This window comes from Triplophysa dalaica, chromosome 6, assembly GCF_015846415.1.
Source record: "Triplophysa dalaica isolate WHDGS20190420 chromosome 6, ASM1584641v1, whole genome shotgun sequence".
NCBI lineage: Eukaryota > Metazoa > Chordata > Actinopteri > Cypriniformes > Nemacheilidae > Triplophysa > Triplophysa dalaica.
Window position 1 is genome coordinate 19,379,695 of NC_079547.1, and position 19,033 is coordinate 19,398,727.

Consider the following 19,033-nt stretch of genomic DNA (forward strand, 5'->3'; position numbering starts at 1 on the left):
CTGGTCAAATTTCATATTTAATTCAAGAAAGTGATTTTGTGCATTTTAAGGTCACAGCAACGTTTTGACTATACTACAAATAACCAAATAAATAAAGTTCAATCAGATTTCTTTGGATGCAATTAAAAACAGGCAAAACCAATTACAGTACAAAATCATTCCAAAATAAATTATTTAAAAAATCATACAAGATGCAAGTTTAACATGCTTCTCTTCTTAAGTATCTGAGAAGGGATCAGTGAGAAACATCAGGTTGGTAAAACTGCTAAAACTCTTCACTTTTACAAATCGAAGAGATTTTCTGGGTTAAATACATGTATAATATGTACATGTGTGTAACTATGTGGATTTAAATGCCAATCGGTCGAACAATAGAAAAAATAAACTTAGAGATTAATGCTGTAGAAGTCTACGGGCTTATAATAAGAAAACACAGATATCTAATGGTCGTTGTTTTTGTTCTGCTACTTAGGTGTGTACTAACTACATTTTAATATTACAAAGTGAGAACATTTCAGAGTTAAAAAAGTTATTTCATGGCACTACACATTCACCACATCAAAACAACATTACATCTTAAATTGTATTTCACCCAGAAAATGTTTTTAAGGTAGTTCAACAATATGACAACAATATGACAACAATACCAATTTAATTGTGAAGTATAATTTTCTATATTTTACACTCGTTGGCCACATACACACTGCAATATTTTAAGACTGCCAAAGTTATTTGCACATCAATATCATCTGTATCATTTACAGTCAATGTATCAGAGTAAATGCTCCTTTTAGTTAGACATCGACCAAGGTGTCATAATATCGAAGTTGTTGTTTAATAAAGTGCAACCCATACTTAACTGCAGTGGGTAGATGGCCTTTGGTACAGTAGAGTGCAAAACTGTATGTAAACAAAGTTATCGAATATGGCTGCATTCCCATGAAAAAGAAACAATATTACCTTCAAATATCTACAGTATAAGAACAGTACCATTGTCTTTCACAATTGCATAAAGCTTTGTCTCTTTATCCCTGAATTCAACCCCAGTTCGGGTAAAGCCTCTTTCAGTTTAAAATATGAGAGCTGTACATCATCAGTGGAGCTACATTACTAGTGCGTGTTCGTATTTTGGTGTATATTGTTATTTGTCTGTGATTGAGGTCAGTATATCTAAATGCCATGGGATATATGAGTGCTGAGGTATTGTATGTATGTAATGTTTTTATCTGATGTATTGGAATGTGTGTGTATGTAAAAGTCACAGATTATGTACAGTACTTCAGATCATCATCATTAAGTGAATGTGTGTACATGTGTTGTGCACTGTAACTGCATACGTGAGCATGTCTACAAACCTGTGAGTGGGTGCAAATGTATTTACAGCTCCTGATGTGTTTCTGTATGCCGTTCTGATTTCAGTTCTGAAATGATTTCTTCCTGCTCCTGTATCTCTTGTTGTTGAGAAACAAGCTGTTGGTATTGTGCCTGCCGCTGGTAATCTGGATCGACATTGATCCAATTATTTGCGACCCACTTGGTCCCTCGTGTCACCACGCAGCCACCATGAAGAGAATATTCATCCTGTTCACCCACCCAACCTGCAGAGAGCAGCATAGCACAAAATCACAACGAGAAATGTGTTCTAAATAGGTCAACAGCAAATATGGTTTGCAAGGTTGTGGTGCTGTAAAATACAATAAAGAAGAGCGTTATACTTGCCTCTGCCATCAGAGAGGTAATTATACCAAAATACTGCTGTCCCCTTAGTAGGCTTCACTCTCAGGTTGCCCTTATCACAGTGTTTTCTGGTGTCCAACAAATCCACATCATTCTGTATCAGTGACTGAGAAAAGAAGATAATTTCTGTCAGATATTGGTTGAATAGTGCAAAACAATCACATAAATAGATAAAAACACAGATTTTATTACACAAAACACACCGCTTCTTCGTAAGTTCTGTTATCAGCCACTGGAAAGGTAGTTTCTCCTCCTTCTTCAACATTATTAAGGTAAAACAGAACTGTGATATACCTGCAAAGACAACACGAACACTAATAATTACTAACAGGACAGCAATCGACATTACTGGCACCTTAATATTTGTGACATTTATGTGAAAGAGGTTATCATTCACATAAAAAATATTTTTGAATTTTTCCTAAATACATATACAAATGTTACCGGTGTATTGCTTAAAAGTGAATTTAAACTTGTTTTCTTTGAGGTCTGAAAAAATACTGAGCATTCTGTTATTTTGACGTTTTTCTCCAGTTTTCATTTTCTGCAAATAAATGCAAATATTTAGATTTTAAATTTGAAACAATAGAAATATTGTTAGTAGTTCACAGAATGAAAAAGACTGATTTTACCTAAACACATACATACGAATAGTAAATTCAGAAAAACTGAAAATAATTTTGAAATGGTTTAAAAAAAATCAACAGCTGTAAATCTATTGCCATTGTGCATTGGTAGAAATGTAGACATATACATTAGTTCCTATTGCTCACCTGCAGGAAGTCTGGAACGGGGAGGTTGTGTTGGCAGTGAGGCGAGTGTGTGTACAAGCTGTTTCGGGATAGACCGGCCCGCTATCATGATGAGCGTGGTAATGGCCTCCCTGCTCATAGCGGACAACTTGTAGCGGCTCACTTAACTCCACCAGGGATGACGGTAGTCGTGTAAGACTAGTGACTCTTTGTAGTCCAATATAAATATACAACTTATTAGAAAAACAGACAAAGCTGCATAAATTTAGCACAGACGAGGATGGGAGGTGGAAACCTTTTGCGGAGGTCTTGAAGAACCTGATGTGCTCCCTGGCCTTGGTAGAGCCAAGTGTGTCTGCTGTTCCTCACAAGCTGGCTCCTCTCCACTCCACGCTGCATCAGAAAACGCTGAAAGGCGTCGCTCCTCAGACGCCTGAACTCCTCTAGACTCAGGAGACCTGTAAAAAACCGACATGTTCAAAACACATACATAAACTGGAATATAATGTGCCTGACAAACTGTGATGTCAATTAGATCTTTACCATTTCCATCCTGATCTACTTTTAGCCCATCATAGATTTCCTTAAGGTTCTCAGAAGTCAACCAGATTCCATCTCTCACTCGAGAGTGTGTCAAAATCTAAAGCAAAAAATACGGATTGAACTAACGGGTTACACATAAATTAACAACCATAGACAGATAATGCTTTACAACAGTTACAGACACTAATGATGTGTTGGCAGAGACACACACAAACCTCATGAGGTTGCAGCTGTCCATCTTGGTTGAGGTCAAGGAAATTGAAGATTTCCTCTGGACTGAGGTTGAGCTGCTGGTTAAGCTCCTCCTGACCTTCTGGAACCATCACCTGACTCTCCATTAAACCCTTGAGCTGAGCCAGTCGCACAACTACACTACACTCCTCCCCTGACAGAAAATCAGGGATCTCTGAAATACAGACACAGACCAACAAATCCACAAACAATGTTTTACACACAGGCAAAGGATGAGCTCTTATTCTAATTGTTTTATGTTATTCTAACACTTTATCTTTACCCAGCAGGATTTTCTGGTAATTTATGTCATTTTTAGAATCTCGCAGTTTTATTACCACTTTAACTTAAAGTAAATCAAGGTGTTTTACCAAACAGTAGCGGCTTCAGACTGAGTGTCTTCATCTCATGGACTTTGCCTGGCACCAGTGACACTTTTTGGATATGTCCCACCTAAACATAAAAAACACATTAAGGAACAGTTCATTATCATATTTGGAAGAATGCCTTTATTTCTTGGCCACCATTGACTACCATAATAGAAAAAAATGCTTTATAAATTTCTTTTTTCTGTTGAACACAAAAGATGATATTTTGAAGATTGTAGGATAGCAAACCGTTCTGGGTCACTAGTGACTACCATTGCAATTTTTCTGCTATGGTAGTCAATGGTAGCCAAGAACTGTTAAAAGCATTCTTCCAAATATATTTCTCCTTGTTCACCAGATAAATGTATACAGGTTTGGAACAACTCCGGGGTGAGTAAATGATGACAGAATTTGTATTTTGGGTAGAACTGTCCCTTTACCTGTCCCCTATACCTGCAGTGTTAAAGACTTCTGAAAAAAACATCACTTAGTCAGCAAAACACATCAATTTTGTAATTACCCGTATCCCTTCAATGCGCGGCAGATACATATCCCGAGCAAATCCTGAGTCCGCGGGGGTCTGCGCATCCGAGGCTTCCGAAACTTTATGAATGCTATCTCTCCTGCTAAAATCCCGGTTCTGGGTGCTCGGGGTGGATCCGTTATTATAGTGAACGTACAGCAGAAGAGCAATAACATTGATGATGTACACGTGGAAGAAGACCATGACCACCATGAAGTAAGAGCGGGAACACACGCTGTTCTTCTGCAGAGAGACTCGCTGGCGGGGCAGAGGTCGGACTGGTTGTGATGCGGCATCGTCCTCCTCAATATAATTCTCTTCTTCCATTATTTTGACAATTTTGTATTTGAGGACACTTGTATTGATATGTTTAGAGTACTTAATTTATCTGTTTTCCAAATATCATAACGCTTGAAGACCTGATTGCCAGCTTATTTGACAGATCGCACCTACAAATAAATTCCGCATTTAAACAGACGCAGCGTTCAATGTATCAGTAGACAGAGACCATCGGCTGCTTTAAAGAACGGCCAGTTTTGTTGTCTGTATGAGTCCACCTCCGGTTGTGACAGCATGACAATCTCAGCGCCTCCAGCTGTCAACATTGTTTACATCTAGAGTCGTAGCTGCGCAGTTTCTCGCATCTTCATCCTTTAAACACCATTTTGAAATACGTGCTCCTCAAAATCCTTGTTGCCAACAAACGTCGTAGTCCTGAATTCGGATCTATTGGCTAGCGTCCTCGGATACGCACCTGGAAGTGAATCTGCAGGAGACTACACTTTCCAGGGACGCCAAACCCCTTACAACTGCGGCATCTCCGACGCACGGCTCGTGTGTCCTACTCACAGCACCAGTATTGCGCCTAGCGAGCAGATCACATCACAGATGCCCCCTAGTGGTCCAATACAGTAGCGTTACATCTAAAGGGACGACCTTATGACATATCCATGCCAAAAAAAACATCACAGCCATACTAGTGGGTCAATGGTATCTGTAATAATCTCGGTTGGTCCCTGGTAAGATTTTTTTTCAGCAGGGTTACTGTATGTAAGAGAAAGGCTTTTTGTTTTGCTTATGTTTGTGAATAAATTATGTTGGTTATACATATTTTTGTGCAACCGTTTAGAAATGTAGAAGTTTGATCAGTGTGGCTTCTGGATTATGTAGAGCTAAATCATTTTCAATGTTTGTAAAATCTTTTTTGTAAAAAAAGCCATTTAAATTTTTATTATCATATTAGTTGAGCCGGTTGATTAAACAAAATAATATTTTAAGTATTTAAATATATTATACATTCATTTTACTCGTATCTTTGGAAATCAGCAACTATTATGGCGAGAGATTCTGATTAGGGGTGGGACTTTTGGTGAGTTTTGCTTATTTTGCTCATGACAGTTCTATTTTTTTGTCCTAAGTCAAAATGCATGACATGCATGTATTTTTTCACAATAATGGGTGAATGCACACAAATGACAGAAATAGACAGATATACACACAAAACACAAATGCACATCAGATCACATGTTCTTTATTAAAAGAATCACCTGTTCAGATCACATGTTCTTATTAGTTGTTGCACAAATCAAATGCAAATGTTTGTACGAATCTCATATTATATGAGTTTTGGTTTCAGCATTCCCTAATTCCAAAAGCGTTCATTCCTCTGCATCTTTAGTCTGTGAAGAATTAAAAATATATATAAATGAAGGGTCATAAAATCAAGACTACTTTACTTGCGATAACATTGTATATTGGACACATTGGTTGTACCATGACCATTCATTTTTTTGCTTAATAGATACAATATTTACCTTCCCGAATTCACGGCTTCTAGCTCTCAGCTTGTTGACCTGTGACTCAGCAATGTCAGCCCTCTCCTGAGCCTCCTCCAGCTCATGCTGTACCTTCCTGAACCTGGACAGGTGAGTGTTCGCCTGTTCCTCCTGTCAATTAAATGACACTTGATAAACACTCATCCACATTATACCAGTTACTAGAAATGTGTAGTGTAAAACTTAAATGACTCACAGCCTCTTCACTTTGCCTCTTGTAGGCCTTGACTTTCAGTTGAAGTTTGTCAACAAGATCTTGCAGTCTGATAAAGTTCTTCTTATCTTCTTCAGTCTATTATATTATAATATTCATAATATTACAATGAGTCTAAATTTTACAATTAACTATGCCAACATCCATCCACGTGTATTGTCGTTTGACGTAGTACCTGATATGTGAGTTCCTTCACTCTTCTTTCATATTTGCGAACTCCTTTCACAGCTTCAGCACCGCGTCTCTGTTCTGCTTCAACTTCACCCTCCAGCTCACGAACCTGAAACACAAAAGATAGTAACCGACATCATGAATCTAAATTACAGCTGACCTGAGGTTAAACCTAAATATTAACTGATATTCATAGGGACATACTCTAGCTTCCAGTTTCTGGAGCTGCTTCTTTCCACCCTTCATGGCCAGACTCTCAGCCTCATCCAGACGATGCTGTAGGTCTTTGACTGTGACCTCTAGGTTCTTCTTCATTCTCTCCAGATGAGCACTTGTGTCCTGCTCTTTCTTCAGCTCCTCTGCCATCATGGCAGCCTGCAATATATATTTTCTCAGTTTTCTTTATTTGTTAGTTTGGTAAAGGATAATGTATCATTCAAAACATGATAACAAAATCTAAGTAAATCAATCAATTAATGGACATTATGATTGAGTAATATAATTTTTTACTCACATCAGTAATTGCTTTCTTTGCCTTTTCTTCAGCATTTCGTGCTTCCTGGACCATGTCCTCCAGCTCACCTTGAATCTGAATAAGATCTCCGTCCAGCTTCTTCTTGGTGTTGATAAGACTAGTATTCTGAGGAAATTAAAAGAACGTCCAGAATTTTTTTGATGAAAGTGTCTAATTAATAATGTAAATAGTATGTCAATTCATATAAAAAATATTCCATGTGACATAATTTCTCTTACTTGGGAGTGTAAGAGAGTCACTCTCTCGCTGGCATCCACCAGTTCTTGCTCAGCGACTTTACGACCTCTCTCTGTCTGCTCCAGAGCAGCTCTCAGCTCCTCGATCTCAGCCAGCATCAGGTTGTTCCTACGTTCAACCATCGCAACCTGTTCCCTCATGTCTTCTTGTCCTCGTAGGGCCTCATCAAGGTGTAGTTGAGCATCCTGAAGCAATCGAAAGACAATAAGATCTTTTGATTGGTGAATTATTAATGAAGTGCTAATGCTTTGCAATAAAACAAACCTTGAATTGGCACTGGACGTTCCTGAGCTGTTTCTGAGCTTCGGCAGCCTGGCGGTTTGCATGGCTCAGCTGAATCTCCATCTCATTGAGGTCTCCTTCCATCTTCTTCTTGATTCTCAGAGCATCGTTTCTGCTCCTGATCTCAGAGTCCAGAGTGCTCTGCATGGAATCAATGACTCTCTGGCTGTTCCTCTTGATCTGTTCGATCTCCTCATCCTTTTCAGCCAGTTTACGATCTATCTCCCCCTTCACTTGGTTCAGCTCAAGTTGAACACGAAGGATCTTGGATTCTTCATGCTCAAGGGTTGCCTTTGAAATGGAAATATTTAACATTTTAAAATTAAGATGTAGTTTTAACCCAAAGGTGAGTATTAAAGGTGACCTTACCTCAGCCTCTTCAAGAGCACTTTGGAGCTGAGATTTTTCAACTTCTGCAGTTTTCTTTCCTTTCTCCAGCTCATGAATTGTCTTTCCGGTCTCGCCAAGCTGCTCAGTCAAATCTGAGATCTCCTCTGCAAATATGAGAAGACCCATGGATTTTTTAAACAGTTTATTGAACATCTTCAAACATTTGATGGAGGAGGGCCTAACAAGAAAAAGTCTGCAGTAAACTATAGTACGTACGCTGCAGGTTTTTGTTCTCCCTCTTCAGGGTCTCCAGCTGATCCAAAGCCTCCTCGTATGAATTTTTAATTTTGAAAAGTTCAGTGCTAAGAGAACGAGCCTCTTTTTGAGCTCCTTCCAGCTCTGCTTGGCTTTCCTCGTATTTCTGCTTCCATTCTGCCAAGACCTTTACAACATCACAACGGTTTGTTAAACTAGACAGACTCGACTGGTTGAAATTTGGTACAAAAATTGATTGCATTTACCTTATCAAAGTTTCTTTGTTTCTTGTCAAGGTTGGCAGCGAGTGCATTAGCTCTCTCCACATCAATCATGAGATCCTCAACTTCACCTTGGAGTCTCTGCTTGGTTTTCTCCAAAGAGCCACATTTGGCATTTACAGCCTCAACGGACTCTTCAGCGTCCTGAAGACGTTGAGCAAGCTTTTTCCTAAGAGTGACACGCAAAGCTTAGTCATTGCACTTTATTTCACTTTTTGAGAATATTAACTGGAGGTCATTTACTTTGCTTCCTCAAGCTCCTCGGTACGCTGGATAGCATCAGTCTCATATTTCGTTCTCCACTGAGCGACCTCACTGTTGGCCTTGGACATGCCACGCTGGAGCTCAGCTTTGGCTTCCTGTTCCTCCTCATACTGCTCTCTGAGCAGATCACAGTCATGACGAGCGGATTGGAGACCGTGGGCCAGGGCATTCTTAGCCTGTATATAATAACCAATATATTGGATTTATTTATAAATAACGTTTTGTGTTAAGTTTAGAAGTTCATTCAGAAAGAAAGTCACCTTTACTTCCTCTTCAATTTGCCTCTTGAAATCTTCAATCTGCTGAGTGAAGGCCAGTTTGCTTCGAGTAAGCTGAGAAACCAAAGCCTCTTTTTCCTCTAGTTGACGTCCCATTTCACCTAAAATGTTTAAGGATGCTGATCAATCACTGCAGGCCTTATAGCTGTTTATAGGCCCACTTAGTTTGTGTACGCCGACTACTTACCATTTTCAGTCTGAAGTCTCGCCTTCAGCCCACCCAGATCATTCACCTGTCGTACATGTTCATCATTCTTCGTCTTCAGTTCGCTCACCTGATCATCCAGCGTACGACACATCTTTTCAAGATTTGACTTTGATTTGGCCACAGCCTCCATATTGCTGGACAAGTCATCAATCTCCATCTTAAGCTCACTTTTCTCCTTCTCCAGCTTTTGTTTCACACGCTGGAGGTTGTCGATCTGCTCGCCCAGCTCAGCCACGCTGTCGGCCTGCTTCTTGCGAAGCGCAGCAGCCGTTGCTTCATGCTGCAAGGTGGACTCCTCAAGATCACGGCGCAGCTTCTGGAACTCAGCCTCGCGCTTTTTGTTCATATCAATCTGCACGGAGGTGGCGCCACCTGCTTCTTCCAGCCTCTCGCTGATCTCCTCAAGTTCCCTGGAGAGATCAGCTCTCTGCTTCTCGACCTTAGCTCGAGCAGCACGTTCGGCCTCAATTTCTTCCTCAAGCTCCTCAATACGTGCCTGCGATCGCATAAGAAACCTTTATGTGTTATGATTTATTACAAGGAGCGACAAAGAAATCATAATCACTCTTTAAATGACCTGAAGTTCTTTGATCTTCTTCTGGAGCTGAATACCAAGAGATTGCTCATCTTCAATCTTGCTCAGAAGCTGACTGGTTTCAAAATCCTTCCTATTTAAAAAAACATTGGAAGTTCTGTAATAAATTATAATTAAATAATAGATTAACCAATTTTTTTGTTCCATACTTTTTCAGCTTTTCTTCAAGCTGTTGTTTGTCATTCTCCAGGTCCATTAAGCTTTCCAGGGAAAGTTTCAGATCGCCTTCAAGCTTTCTTTTGGATCGCTCAAGGTCCATACGGAGTTTCTTCTCTTGTTCCAGAGAGCCTTCCAGCTGTTTCACAGTTTTATAGACAAATAGGTTTTATAGTGTATTTATGGGTTTTTTGTTATAATTTAATTAAGATAGACTAGTATTAAATTTGATTAAACTCACATCATCAACTTGCTGCTCAAGCTTTGCTTTGGCTTTGGTCAGAGAATTGACTTTGTCTTCCTCTGCCTGCAGATCATCAAGAGTTTGCTGATGTGCCTCTTGGAGGGCTTTCTTCTCCTTCGTCAGTTTGATAATAAGCTCATCTTGGGTTGCCATTTCCTCAGTAAGGTTTTTAACCTAGAAAAAAAACATGTTCAAAGGCGTACAACCTTTACTTTGAGATTGAGATTAACAACTCCTTTTTTACTCCATATTAACCTTGTTCTCAGTGGCATGTTTCTCCTTCTCAACTTTGGCCAAGGTGAGCTCTAAATCATCAATGTCCTTCTTGAGCTCAGAGCACTCGTCCTCTAGTTTCCTCTTCTTTGCTGTCAATTCAGCGTTGATTTCCTCTTCATCCTCTATTCTTTCTGTTATTTCTTTGAGTTTGGCCTCAAACTGGATCTTGCTTTTGATCAGACCTTCACATCTCTCCTCAGAATCAGAAAGATTTTCACTTTCCTGTTGATTGAAAAATCATTGCCGTGTTTGGCACCAGAAATATTTTTTACAATTGATTTGTGTTATTTTATTTGTGACCATTCGTAGAAGACTCACAGCTGCCACTTGTAGCTGAAGGTCATTGTTCTCCCGTAGCAGAGAAACCATCTTCTCCTCAAGCTCCTTCTTCTTGGCAAGTGCCTTTGCCAGATCCTCCTTCATTTTTTCAAAGTTCTCTTTCATGGCCGCCATTTCCTTCTCGGTCTCTGCGCTCTTTAGCAGAGGCTTGATCTTAAAGTACAGCTTCATCCATGGCCAGTGTTTCACATTCATGAAAGAGCGGATGTTGTATTGGATGGAGAAGATGGATTCTCTGATATGAAAATCATTAGATATGTTCAGAACTACACAGACTTAGCATTAAAGCATATTGAGCAAAATAAATTTAAATGAAAGAATACCTTCTCTCCATCATTTTGACAAACTCTTTCCTCATAAGGTAGCCCCTGCACATAGCCTGAGTCATGGTCACAAGGATTAGAAGTTTCTCATCTCTCATCTCTTCAAGAAGACCCAGAAGACCAGCTTTGAAAAACACCTAACATGTGGTAGGAACATTGTTATTAATGACATTCCTAAAAGTCGAAAGAAATAAGAATCTTGAATCTTAAGAACCTTTCTGACCTTGGTGTGTCCAAACTTGTACTGGGTATGATCTACATCAATGGAGCCAAGAAGCTTCTCAGAAGCCTTCTTGTTATCAATGAAATGACCTTCAGGGATGACACTAGCATTAAGTACTTTGTACCTGAAACAGAAGACATTCAAAAACATATTTTACCTTTTATTATCAGCATATAAATCAAGCCAACTGAAAGTTCTTAAATTAAGGATACATGAAAACTGTTTAAAATCATTGGGCTGCATATCTTTGTGGATTGAAATATTCATTTAATACACAATGAACACAAACCTCTGCTTGAAGTCACCATATGAGATTCTGCTTGGGAAACCTTTCCTACAGATCCTGATACCCTCCAGTACACCATTACAACGCAACTGGTGGATGACCAAAAAGTTCTCCATGAGACCTAAAGTTGAATGAAAACTAAATTATTATAGTGTACCCTGACAAATAACTCATGTTTATTTAATATGAACCTATGTTAGGATAGTAGTAGATATTTTGTCTATATTTCGAAATGTGAAAGAAAATATTGACCTGGAGTCTTTGACTCGTTTGGAATCAAGCAACGTACAAAATGAGGATGAGTGCTTCTGAGATTGGTCATCAGTTTGCCCAAGTTCTCCTATTAGTTTGACAAACAGAACATACAAAGTTTCAAGCTGTTATTTCAAGTAATATTTTCAAGGGTCAAATAAACAGTAATATTACCCGGAACAAAGCAGACACAGTCTGGAAGGAGCCGCCCTTCTTTTTTCCACCTTTTTTTCCAGCAGCATCAGCTGTCGGTTAAGCAAAATAACAAAAGCAACTTCTGGTAAATTATATAATTTACAGCAATCTTGTGGATTTGTTTGCAAACCTTCAGATGCATGAAGAGCATACAGGTGACTCAAGAGTTTGACTGAAGACTTCTGGTACAACTGAACCACAGAGTCATTCAGAGGGTCCTTGTTCTTATCCAGCCAGCCTGTGATGTTGTAGTCCACAGTCCCAGCATAGTGCACCAAAGAGAAGTGAGCCTCAGCCTTGCCTTTGGCAGGCTTCGGTTTCTGGAAGCATGGGTTTTTACCAAGATGCTGGTCGTGCAACTTGTTCTTGAAAGTCGTGTCTGTTGCCTTGGGGAACATACACTCCTCTTCGAGGATGGATAAAATGCCCATTGGCTGCAAGAAAGAGGACATATACCCTCAGACAAAACAAGGGACTAAGATATGTTACGAAAAACGACAAAGTCTAGATAAAAAGGTTTATTACCTTCTCAATAAGCTCAATGCAGGCGGCCAAGTCCATACCAAAGTCAATGAATTCCCACTCGATTCCCTCCTTCTTGTACTCCTCTTGTTCCAGCACAAACATGTGATGGTTGAAAAACTGTTGCAGTTTCTCATTTGTGAAATTAATGCACAGCTGCTCCAGGCTGTTATACTATATTGAACAAACATTTTTGAATCGTTAATCTTAACAAGTAAACATTAATAATACTGTATGTTTTAATATTAGCATCTTTTTATTCAGAATTTTATTAACTTACATCAAAGATTTCAAACCCAGCAATGTCCAGCACGCCGATGTAAAACTGTCTGGACTGCTTGGTGTCCAACATCTCATTGATTCGGACAACCATCCACAAGAACATTTTCTCATACACTGACTTGGACAGAGCCATGGCTGCATTGTACACCTGATTCATTAAAAAAGATAGGTCACTACGAACTGACAATTTATACAAATACAATACAAAATAATGTATGTATATACCTGAGGAACGGTTTGACCTTTGGTCACAAACTCATTCCCAACCTTCACTCTGGGGTAACACAAAGCTTTAAGCATCTCAGCTGAGTTTAGTCCCAAGAGGTAAGCGATTTTATCAGCCACTGGAAAAGAAAGATAAAAATTAATTGACTTCACGTTGCCATATTGCAACCGTGTGCCCACATTTCTTGAGCCACACTGCTGTATGATATCCAAGTCCCACCCTCAGTTCCATCAGGCTCGCCCTGCTCCTCTCGCTGCTTCTGCTTGAACTTCATGTTCCCATGATGCATCACGGCTCCTGTCAACTTGTAGATGCCTATTTTCTCCTCAGCATTGAAGCCCAAGATAGAAATGGCTGCCTGCAAGTTGAAAACAGTCAAATGCCAAATGTCACAAAGGAAATAAATTTTGTTTTGTATATCATTAAAATAATTGACAGAGAGTTTTTTTTTTATTTCTGAAAATTTAATGTTTACTTACATCAGTTGCAATGAACTCATCCACATCATTGATGCTCTTGACTGTGATCTCACCCTGACTGATCATGGGATAGTCATATGGGTTAGTGGTGATCAGAAGAGCCTCTAAAAAAAAGAACATGAAAATAAAAAGATATTATTCTGTGGTTCAAATATAATATTTTTACAGACAGCAATACAGATAGTTTAAAAATATCATAATAATCCTAATAGTGAAAGGTCTTGTACCCAGCAGTTCTGGCTTATGGCCAGTGCAGAGCTGGTAGAAGATGTGGTAGCTCCTCTCAGCAGACAGCTGGAAAGTTACCCTGGATTTTTCCAGCAGGTCTATGGAAAATCACATAATTATGAGAACGATAATTTAACATCTATTAAAATCAGTTGTAATTAAAAAGAATGGAGGAAGGACTTACAAGTTTCAATATCAGCTGAGGCCAACTTTCCAGTTGACCCAAAGTGAATTCGAATGAATTTACCCTAGAATTTAAATAGATCAAAACCATTACATAAATTAACAAAGAAACAAACCACAACAGCACCAAGTTAAAGTGGAGGATGACATTTATGACTCATCACGTACAAAGCGAGAAGAGTTGTCATTCCTCACAGTCTTGGCATTTCCATATGCTTCAAGCAAAGGGTTGGCTGCAATGATTTGATCCTCCAGCGACCCCTAATGGACACGGCATTAACAGATTTTCAAGTCGAATAAGGGCTTTACTAATATGCATTATATGTAATAAATAAATGCATGCATCGTTATCATATTGATAAACCAGTATTGGTAAAAAGTAAGAAGAAGCAATGAATTACTAATTACATATTCAACAGTGTAATTAGATTACTCTACAAATTACTCTCTACAAAAAGTATTTAATTACTCATACGAATTACTTTCTATCCTATATATTCTATATCAACCTTGATTAGTTAAGTGATTCATGGATAGACACAAAACAACACTTAATTCATTCAAATAAATACTATAAAACTACATGAAGATCTCTTATTAACTGAGAAAAATACATTAATGCATGCATTTTAAAGTTAGACTTTGAATTTTAATGTCAGTTCCACTATTGTACATTACACAATATTTAGTTCAATTACATCCGAAGTAACTGTAATTAAATTAGCGAACAAATAAGAGTTTTCCCTTACTTTACTTTTTAAGGTAAAAGTCATTAAAAAAGTCAATTAAATTACTTAGTGCTGGTAATTACCAGTTACACCCAACACAGAACAGGACTTATACCTGAATTTTCCCAAGAACAGGTTCTGTTTTTTTCTGTCCTGACCCAGCCACAGCGATTGTCGCAAAGTATTGGATGACACGTTTGGTGTTAACAGTCTTTCCTGCACCAGATTCTCCACTGAAATATAGTACAACATCATTAAAATAGTCTTTTATAAATCAAACTGCATAGCTCCATTGTTCCAACTCCATTTTTTTGTCCTAAAAAAATTAGCAGTGAAATACTTACGTAATCAGGATAGACTGATTCTCACGATCTACAAAAAAAGTAGAAACACTTTTAAAATATTATCAAAGTTTGACTCTTCATTTTTAGCAGTTGTATTTAACCAATCAACTTCATTCAGATTAACAAATAATAGTTTATACCAGTGAGCATAAACTGATAGGCGTTATCAGAGATGGAGAAGATGTGAGGTGGGGCCTCAATTCTTTTTTTGCCCCTGTATCCAGACACAACTTTAGCATCATACACTGGGAGCCACTTATAGGGGTTCACGGTGACGCAGAACAGCCCAGAGTAAGTCTTAAAAAAAGACAGATTTCAATACATTTTATTTTCCAAACTGTGTTTATTTTAGTTACACAGCGTGGTGTGTAGAAAATCTAAAGCGTGTGGGGGGCGTTACAAACATCAATTATGAATTTTAAAGAGATGACTTCATGTGAAGTGTAAGCAGCGGTTGAAGCTTAAATTCAGGTCTGTTTTAGGTATCGCACGGCCGCCGAGACGTATACTTTATATGCTTCTGTAATGTGTATAATATACATTTTAGCATTTCTTAACAAGTTGCTTCTTTACTTACGTAAATCATCCATGCTGCGTAACGCTCTTTGAGGTTGAACAGCACAGCAGGCTCACTGAGGTGGGTCATCATGGCCATGTCTTCAATTTTATCAAACTTAGGGGGATTCATTGGAAAAATCTCATCCTCCTTCACTGTGAGGGTCTGAAATGTCATTCGGAAGTTTTAATGTAAGTTTTTTTTTATGTAAGTGGGAGAATGTGTCTGAATTACATTTTTTTACTCACTTTCCCACACAGGGTTGTGACCGTGGCTTTGCCACCCTCCCGACTTTTGAGGACCCCTTTGAGGTAAATCTCCTTGGGCTCAGTCACAAAGAAGGCAGTTTTGGCATCAAACGGTGTGTTCTGAGCCTCAATTCTCTCCCTCTCTGGTTTTCGGAGGTAAATGGCTGCCGGGCCAAAACACTCCATTTCTGGCTCCAACGACATGATCGAGCTCCTAAAATAAAGAACATTTTGAAAAATGTTCAATGATGCATACAAACAAACAACATTCGTCACATAATTTAGAAGACATAATAAAAAATGCACCCATGTTAACCTTGGTCTTTCACAAAGTCTTGGTGCGATGATCTTGATGTTTATTTCCCCACCTCTGTTTATTGTTCACAAAGAACGTTTTTCAGTCAATTTTGTAAAGATTTTAATGAGAAATAGAAAAGGACAGGAAAGAGAATGAAGTTGAAGTAAAGTCACTAACCTTTGCTGTGTAGTTGTGATTCCTGGGAGGGGTCAAAACCTGTCTCTTATATAGGGCTGTAAGTGACCCGTCGGCATATTTAAGCATCTCATTTTTGGTCATGAATCCTGTTTCACCATTTACATTTCCCTTCTTGAGCAGCATCACTGTATTATTTTTATCTTTTGAGTAATGAAGTCCCTGCCTGCACAGAGCAGCAACAAGATGCTTATGCATTGTTTCATTGTTTTTGTAAAAGCCCTTCAGGAAAAAACTTGTAGGAAACCGTGAAATAGCCTTTTTCTATTGATCAGAGTTGTATGTTTACATGCAGAAACTACATATATTATGAAAATATAAAAATAAAGTCCTCAATTGTAACTTCAATAGATAAAATTCTAAAGGCACTTGTAAATCTGCCTTTTTAGTGTCTTCTTGTAATAATGCATCGACCTCTATTGAAAGCAAATGTCACTGGTATAAAGTTGCAAAAGAATGCAATGAAGTTGTAAGTATTATAAAGAAATCAAATTGGTATGCCTTCATCCCACAAGCTTTAAGAAACAAGGGGGATGCCAAGAGATTATGCCTGTCTATGCTAAGAACAGCTGAGGCACCCAGGACTCTCATGGGTAGTACACAAAGTCCAAGGTGATGACAAAATCCTTGGTCCCATCAGCTCTTCTTGAGTCATTGTGTGCTTTTATCCGTGCCTTTCGACACAGGGTGGTGAGATAATGTGTACAATGCACTTTAAATATCTTTAAATTAGTTAAAGTTTGTGTCTATAGATTATATAGACACAATATAGACATAATATAATACATTTATTGACTATGTCAGAAAGTTATTTTTCTAACGGGATGCTTCATAGGAAGCTTCCAGAACAGTGAATTAACAGTTCTCTATAAACATTTGTTATAGAGTTTCCTCTATTTGTAAGGCGATATACTACGATTTAAAGTGGGCTTTGTGGGCCATAAGGTCAGGCTTTCCATTAGAAAGGTCATCCTAAACTGGCAAGGAGGAGAAAGACGAATAAAATGTTGGGGACTCACTCTTGAGATAAAACATACCCCTCCGCATTGGATAAAATGTGAAACATGATAGCTCACCCATAACAGTTACTTCTTATTTGGACAAAATACGAATATAGATACCACTGCAGTCTTCTCCATCCAAATGGCAGCATTATCAGGGGAGATTTTTGTCTTGTAGTTCCTGCATTACGTTACCAAACAAAATCCAAGTGTTTCAGTGTATGTCACGATCCTGCAAGTGAGCAGTGTCAGAGATGAATGTCAGTCTTGGATCTTGGATTAGACAGAACATATCGTCCTTCCATGTAATTTCTTTTTTTAGGAGTTTGAAATATAATATAAGACCTTTGGTTTTCGGATGGCTAAGATATGGGTTATTACTTGGGTTTGATATATTTTGAGAATTCAATGTTATAGTTTTACTGCTACTCTTCAAGGATGCAAGTGGAATCCATTGTGCTTTTAAAAATGACATAAAATAATTCAAAACGCAATTTAAACTTTAAAATTGCAAAATTGAACTACAAAATTTTGGGGTGTTGCCAAACTGCGATTAAAGATCTGGGCTGCTAAACCAGAGACCCTGCCAGAGCAGTTTCTTGCTTAGTATCAGCTCTGGTGTAATGGACTTCTCAGATGCAAAAGATAAAATAAGACAAATGTTGACATGATAAATAAATATCAAATAAATGTGGATAAAGCAGAAAACAAATTCTTGGAAGAATTTGAAAACAATTGTTTACATTTTTCTTGTCAAATCTGAGCACAGTGAGGAAGGGAATGCATTTAGGGTGCAACTCAGTGTCCATATGTGACCCTGCATGTATGCAGACTAAAGTCTAAAAATCTTATTATGAGATAACAAGCATCAAATTTTGATTTCAACTATTAATTTCACTATGATTTTTAACATGGTCACTCAGTCTATATTTAGGATATCAAGGTTATATTTTCACAGAATGTTTTTGACATGTATAATTTTATGTACAGAAAACACTAAGGGCCAGATTTACTAAACAGGGGATCTTATTCCCGTAATGACCGACGCAATCTACAGTACCAAGAGCAAATTACCGCAGGGTTCACCCAAAAATGACAATTCTGTCATCATTTACTCACCCTCTTCTCCTTTCAAACCTGTATGACTTTCTTTCCTCTGCAGAACGCAATTTGGAAGAATGTTGTTAACTGGCTCCCATTCACTTGATTTTGTGTCCATACTAGAAGTGAATGGCGGCCAGGGCTGTTCAGTTACCAACGTTCATCAAAATATCTTCTTTTGTGCATAAAGAAAGTCATAAAGGTTTTGAAATGAAATGAGGGTGGGTAAATGATGACAGAATTTTCATTTTTGGGGGAACTATCACAAACACCATTTACATTAAGCCATTTGGCAGACGCTTTCATCCAAAGCGACTTACAGTGCACCAACCTTATTAAATCCCAATGTGTGAGTCATTTAAATACACTCCTCACAGGAAACTACAAATGCATATGCAATAAGGTCAGTCTCAAAAACAGCTTGTGTCCACACCTTTTCAGCACAAATTTTCAGTGCGTCTCTTTAATAAATACTGTCAGTTGTTTTTGTAATGTGAAGAGTAATTTGCGCTTTTCACAAGCTGTAAGTAAATCTGGTGTGAATTCAAAAGAAGACTTTCACTGGGTATTCACAGTCATATTTCTAAATAAATCAATGAGTAATAAACAGTGTTATGAGTTATGTGAGCTGGCAATTCCCTATCACTTTTTCAAATATTTATACAAATACTGAACTACCAAAACACCATATCGTAAAGCCATTCTTTAA

The 19,033-nt window shown here is 38.2% G+C and overlaps 2 protein-coding genes across 2 annotated transcripts; both read right to left on the reverse strand.

The window, feature by feature from the left end:
• Window positions 1–9: 9 nt before the first annotated feature.
• Window positions 10–4,991, reverse strand: p4htmb (prolyl 4-hydroxylase, transmembrane b). Its single transcript, XM_056750297.1, has 9 exons — window positions 4,152–4,991; window positions 3,635–3,716; window positions 3,248–3,438; window positions 3,033–3,129; window positions 2,785–2,947; window positions 2,511–2,696; window positions 1,941–2,031; window positions 1,720–1,843; window positions 10–1,598 (listed from the first exon to the last, which is right to left on the reverse strand). The coding sequence occupies exons 1-9, from the start codon at window positions 4,479–4,481 to the stop codon at window positions 1,378–1,380; spliced, it is 1,485 nt and encodes a 494-aa protein (XP_056606275.1). The 5' UTR covers window positions 4,482–4,991; the 3' UTR covers window positions 10–1,377.
• A 707-nt stretch (window positions 4,992–5,698) lies between these two features.
• myhb (myosin, heavy chain b) lies at window positions 5,699–16,095 on the reverse strand. The gene is made up of 39 exons (XM_056750296.1): window positions 16,046–16,095; window positions 15,730–15,943; window positions 15,503–15,646; window positions 15,066–15,222; window positions 14,926–14,953; window positions 14,697–14,814; window positions 14,022–14,114; window positions 13,855–13,918; window positions 13,670–13,768; window positions 13,443–13,546; window positions 13,183–13,321; window positions 12,963–13,081; window positions 12,736–12,885; window positions 12,459–12,629; window positions 12,064–12,367; window positions 11,913–11,983; window positions 11,739–11,826; window positions 11,490–11,607; window positions 11,201–11,324; window positions 10,978–11,114; window positions 10,634–10,889; window positions 10,295–10,537; window positions 10,037–10,213; window positions 9,789–9,934; window positions 9,622–9,712; window positions 9,024–9,540; window positions 8,819–8,937; window positions 8,538–8,734; window positions 8,280–8,463; window positions 8,035–8,200; window positions 7,798–7,922; window positions 7,411–7,719; window positions 7,128–7,331; window positions 6,889–7,014; window positions 6,579–6,749; window positions 6,379–6,483; window positions 6,186–6,281; window positions 5,969–6,100; window positions 5,699–5,833 (listed from the first exon to the last, which is right to left on the reverse strand). The coding sequence occupies exons 2-39, from the start codon at window positions 15,931–15,933 to the stop codon at window positions 5,813–5,815; spliced, it is 5,817 nt and encodes a 1,938-aa protein (XP_056606274.1). The 5' UTR covers window positions 15,934–15,943; window positions 16,046–16,095; the 3' UTR covers window positions 5,699–5,812.
• Window positions 16,096–19,033: the final 2,938 nt, after the last annotated feature.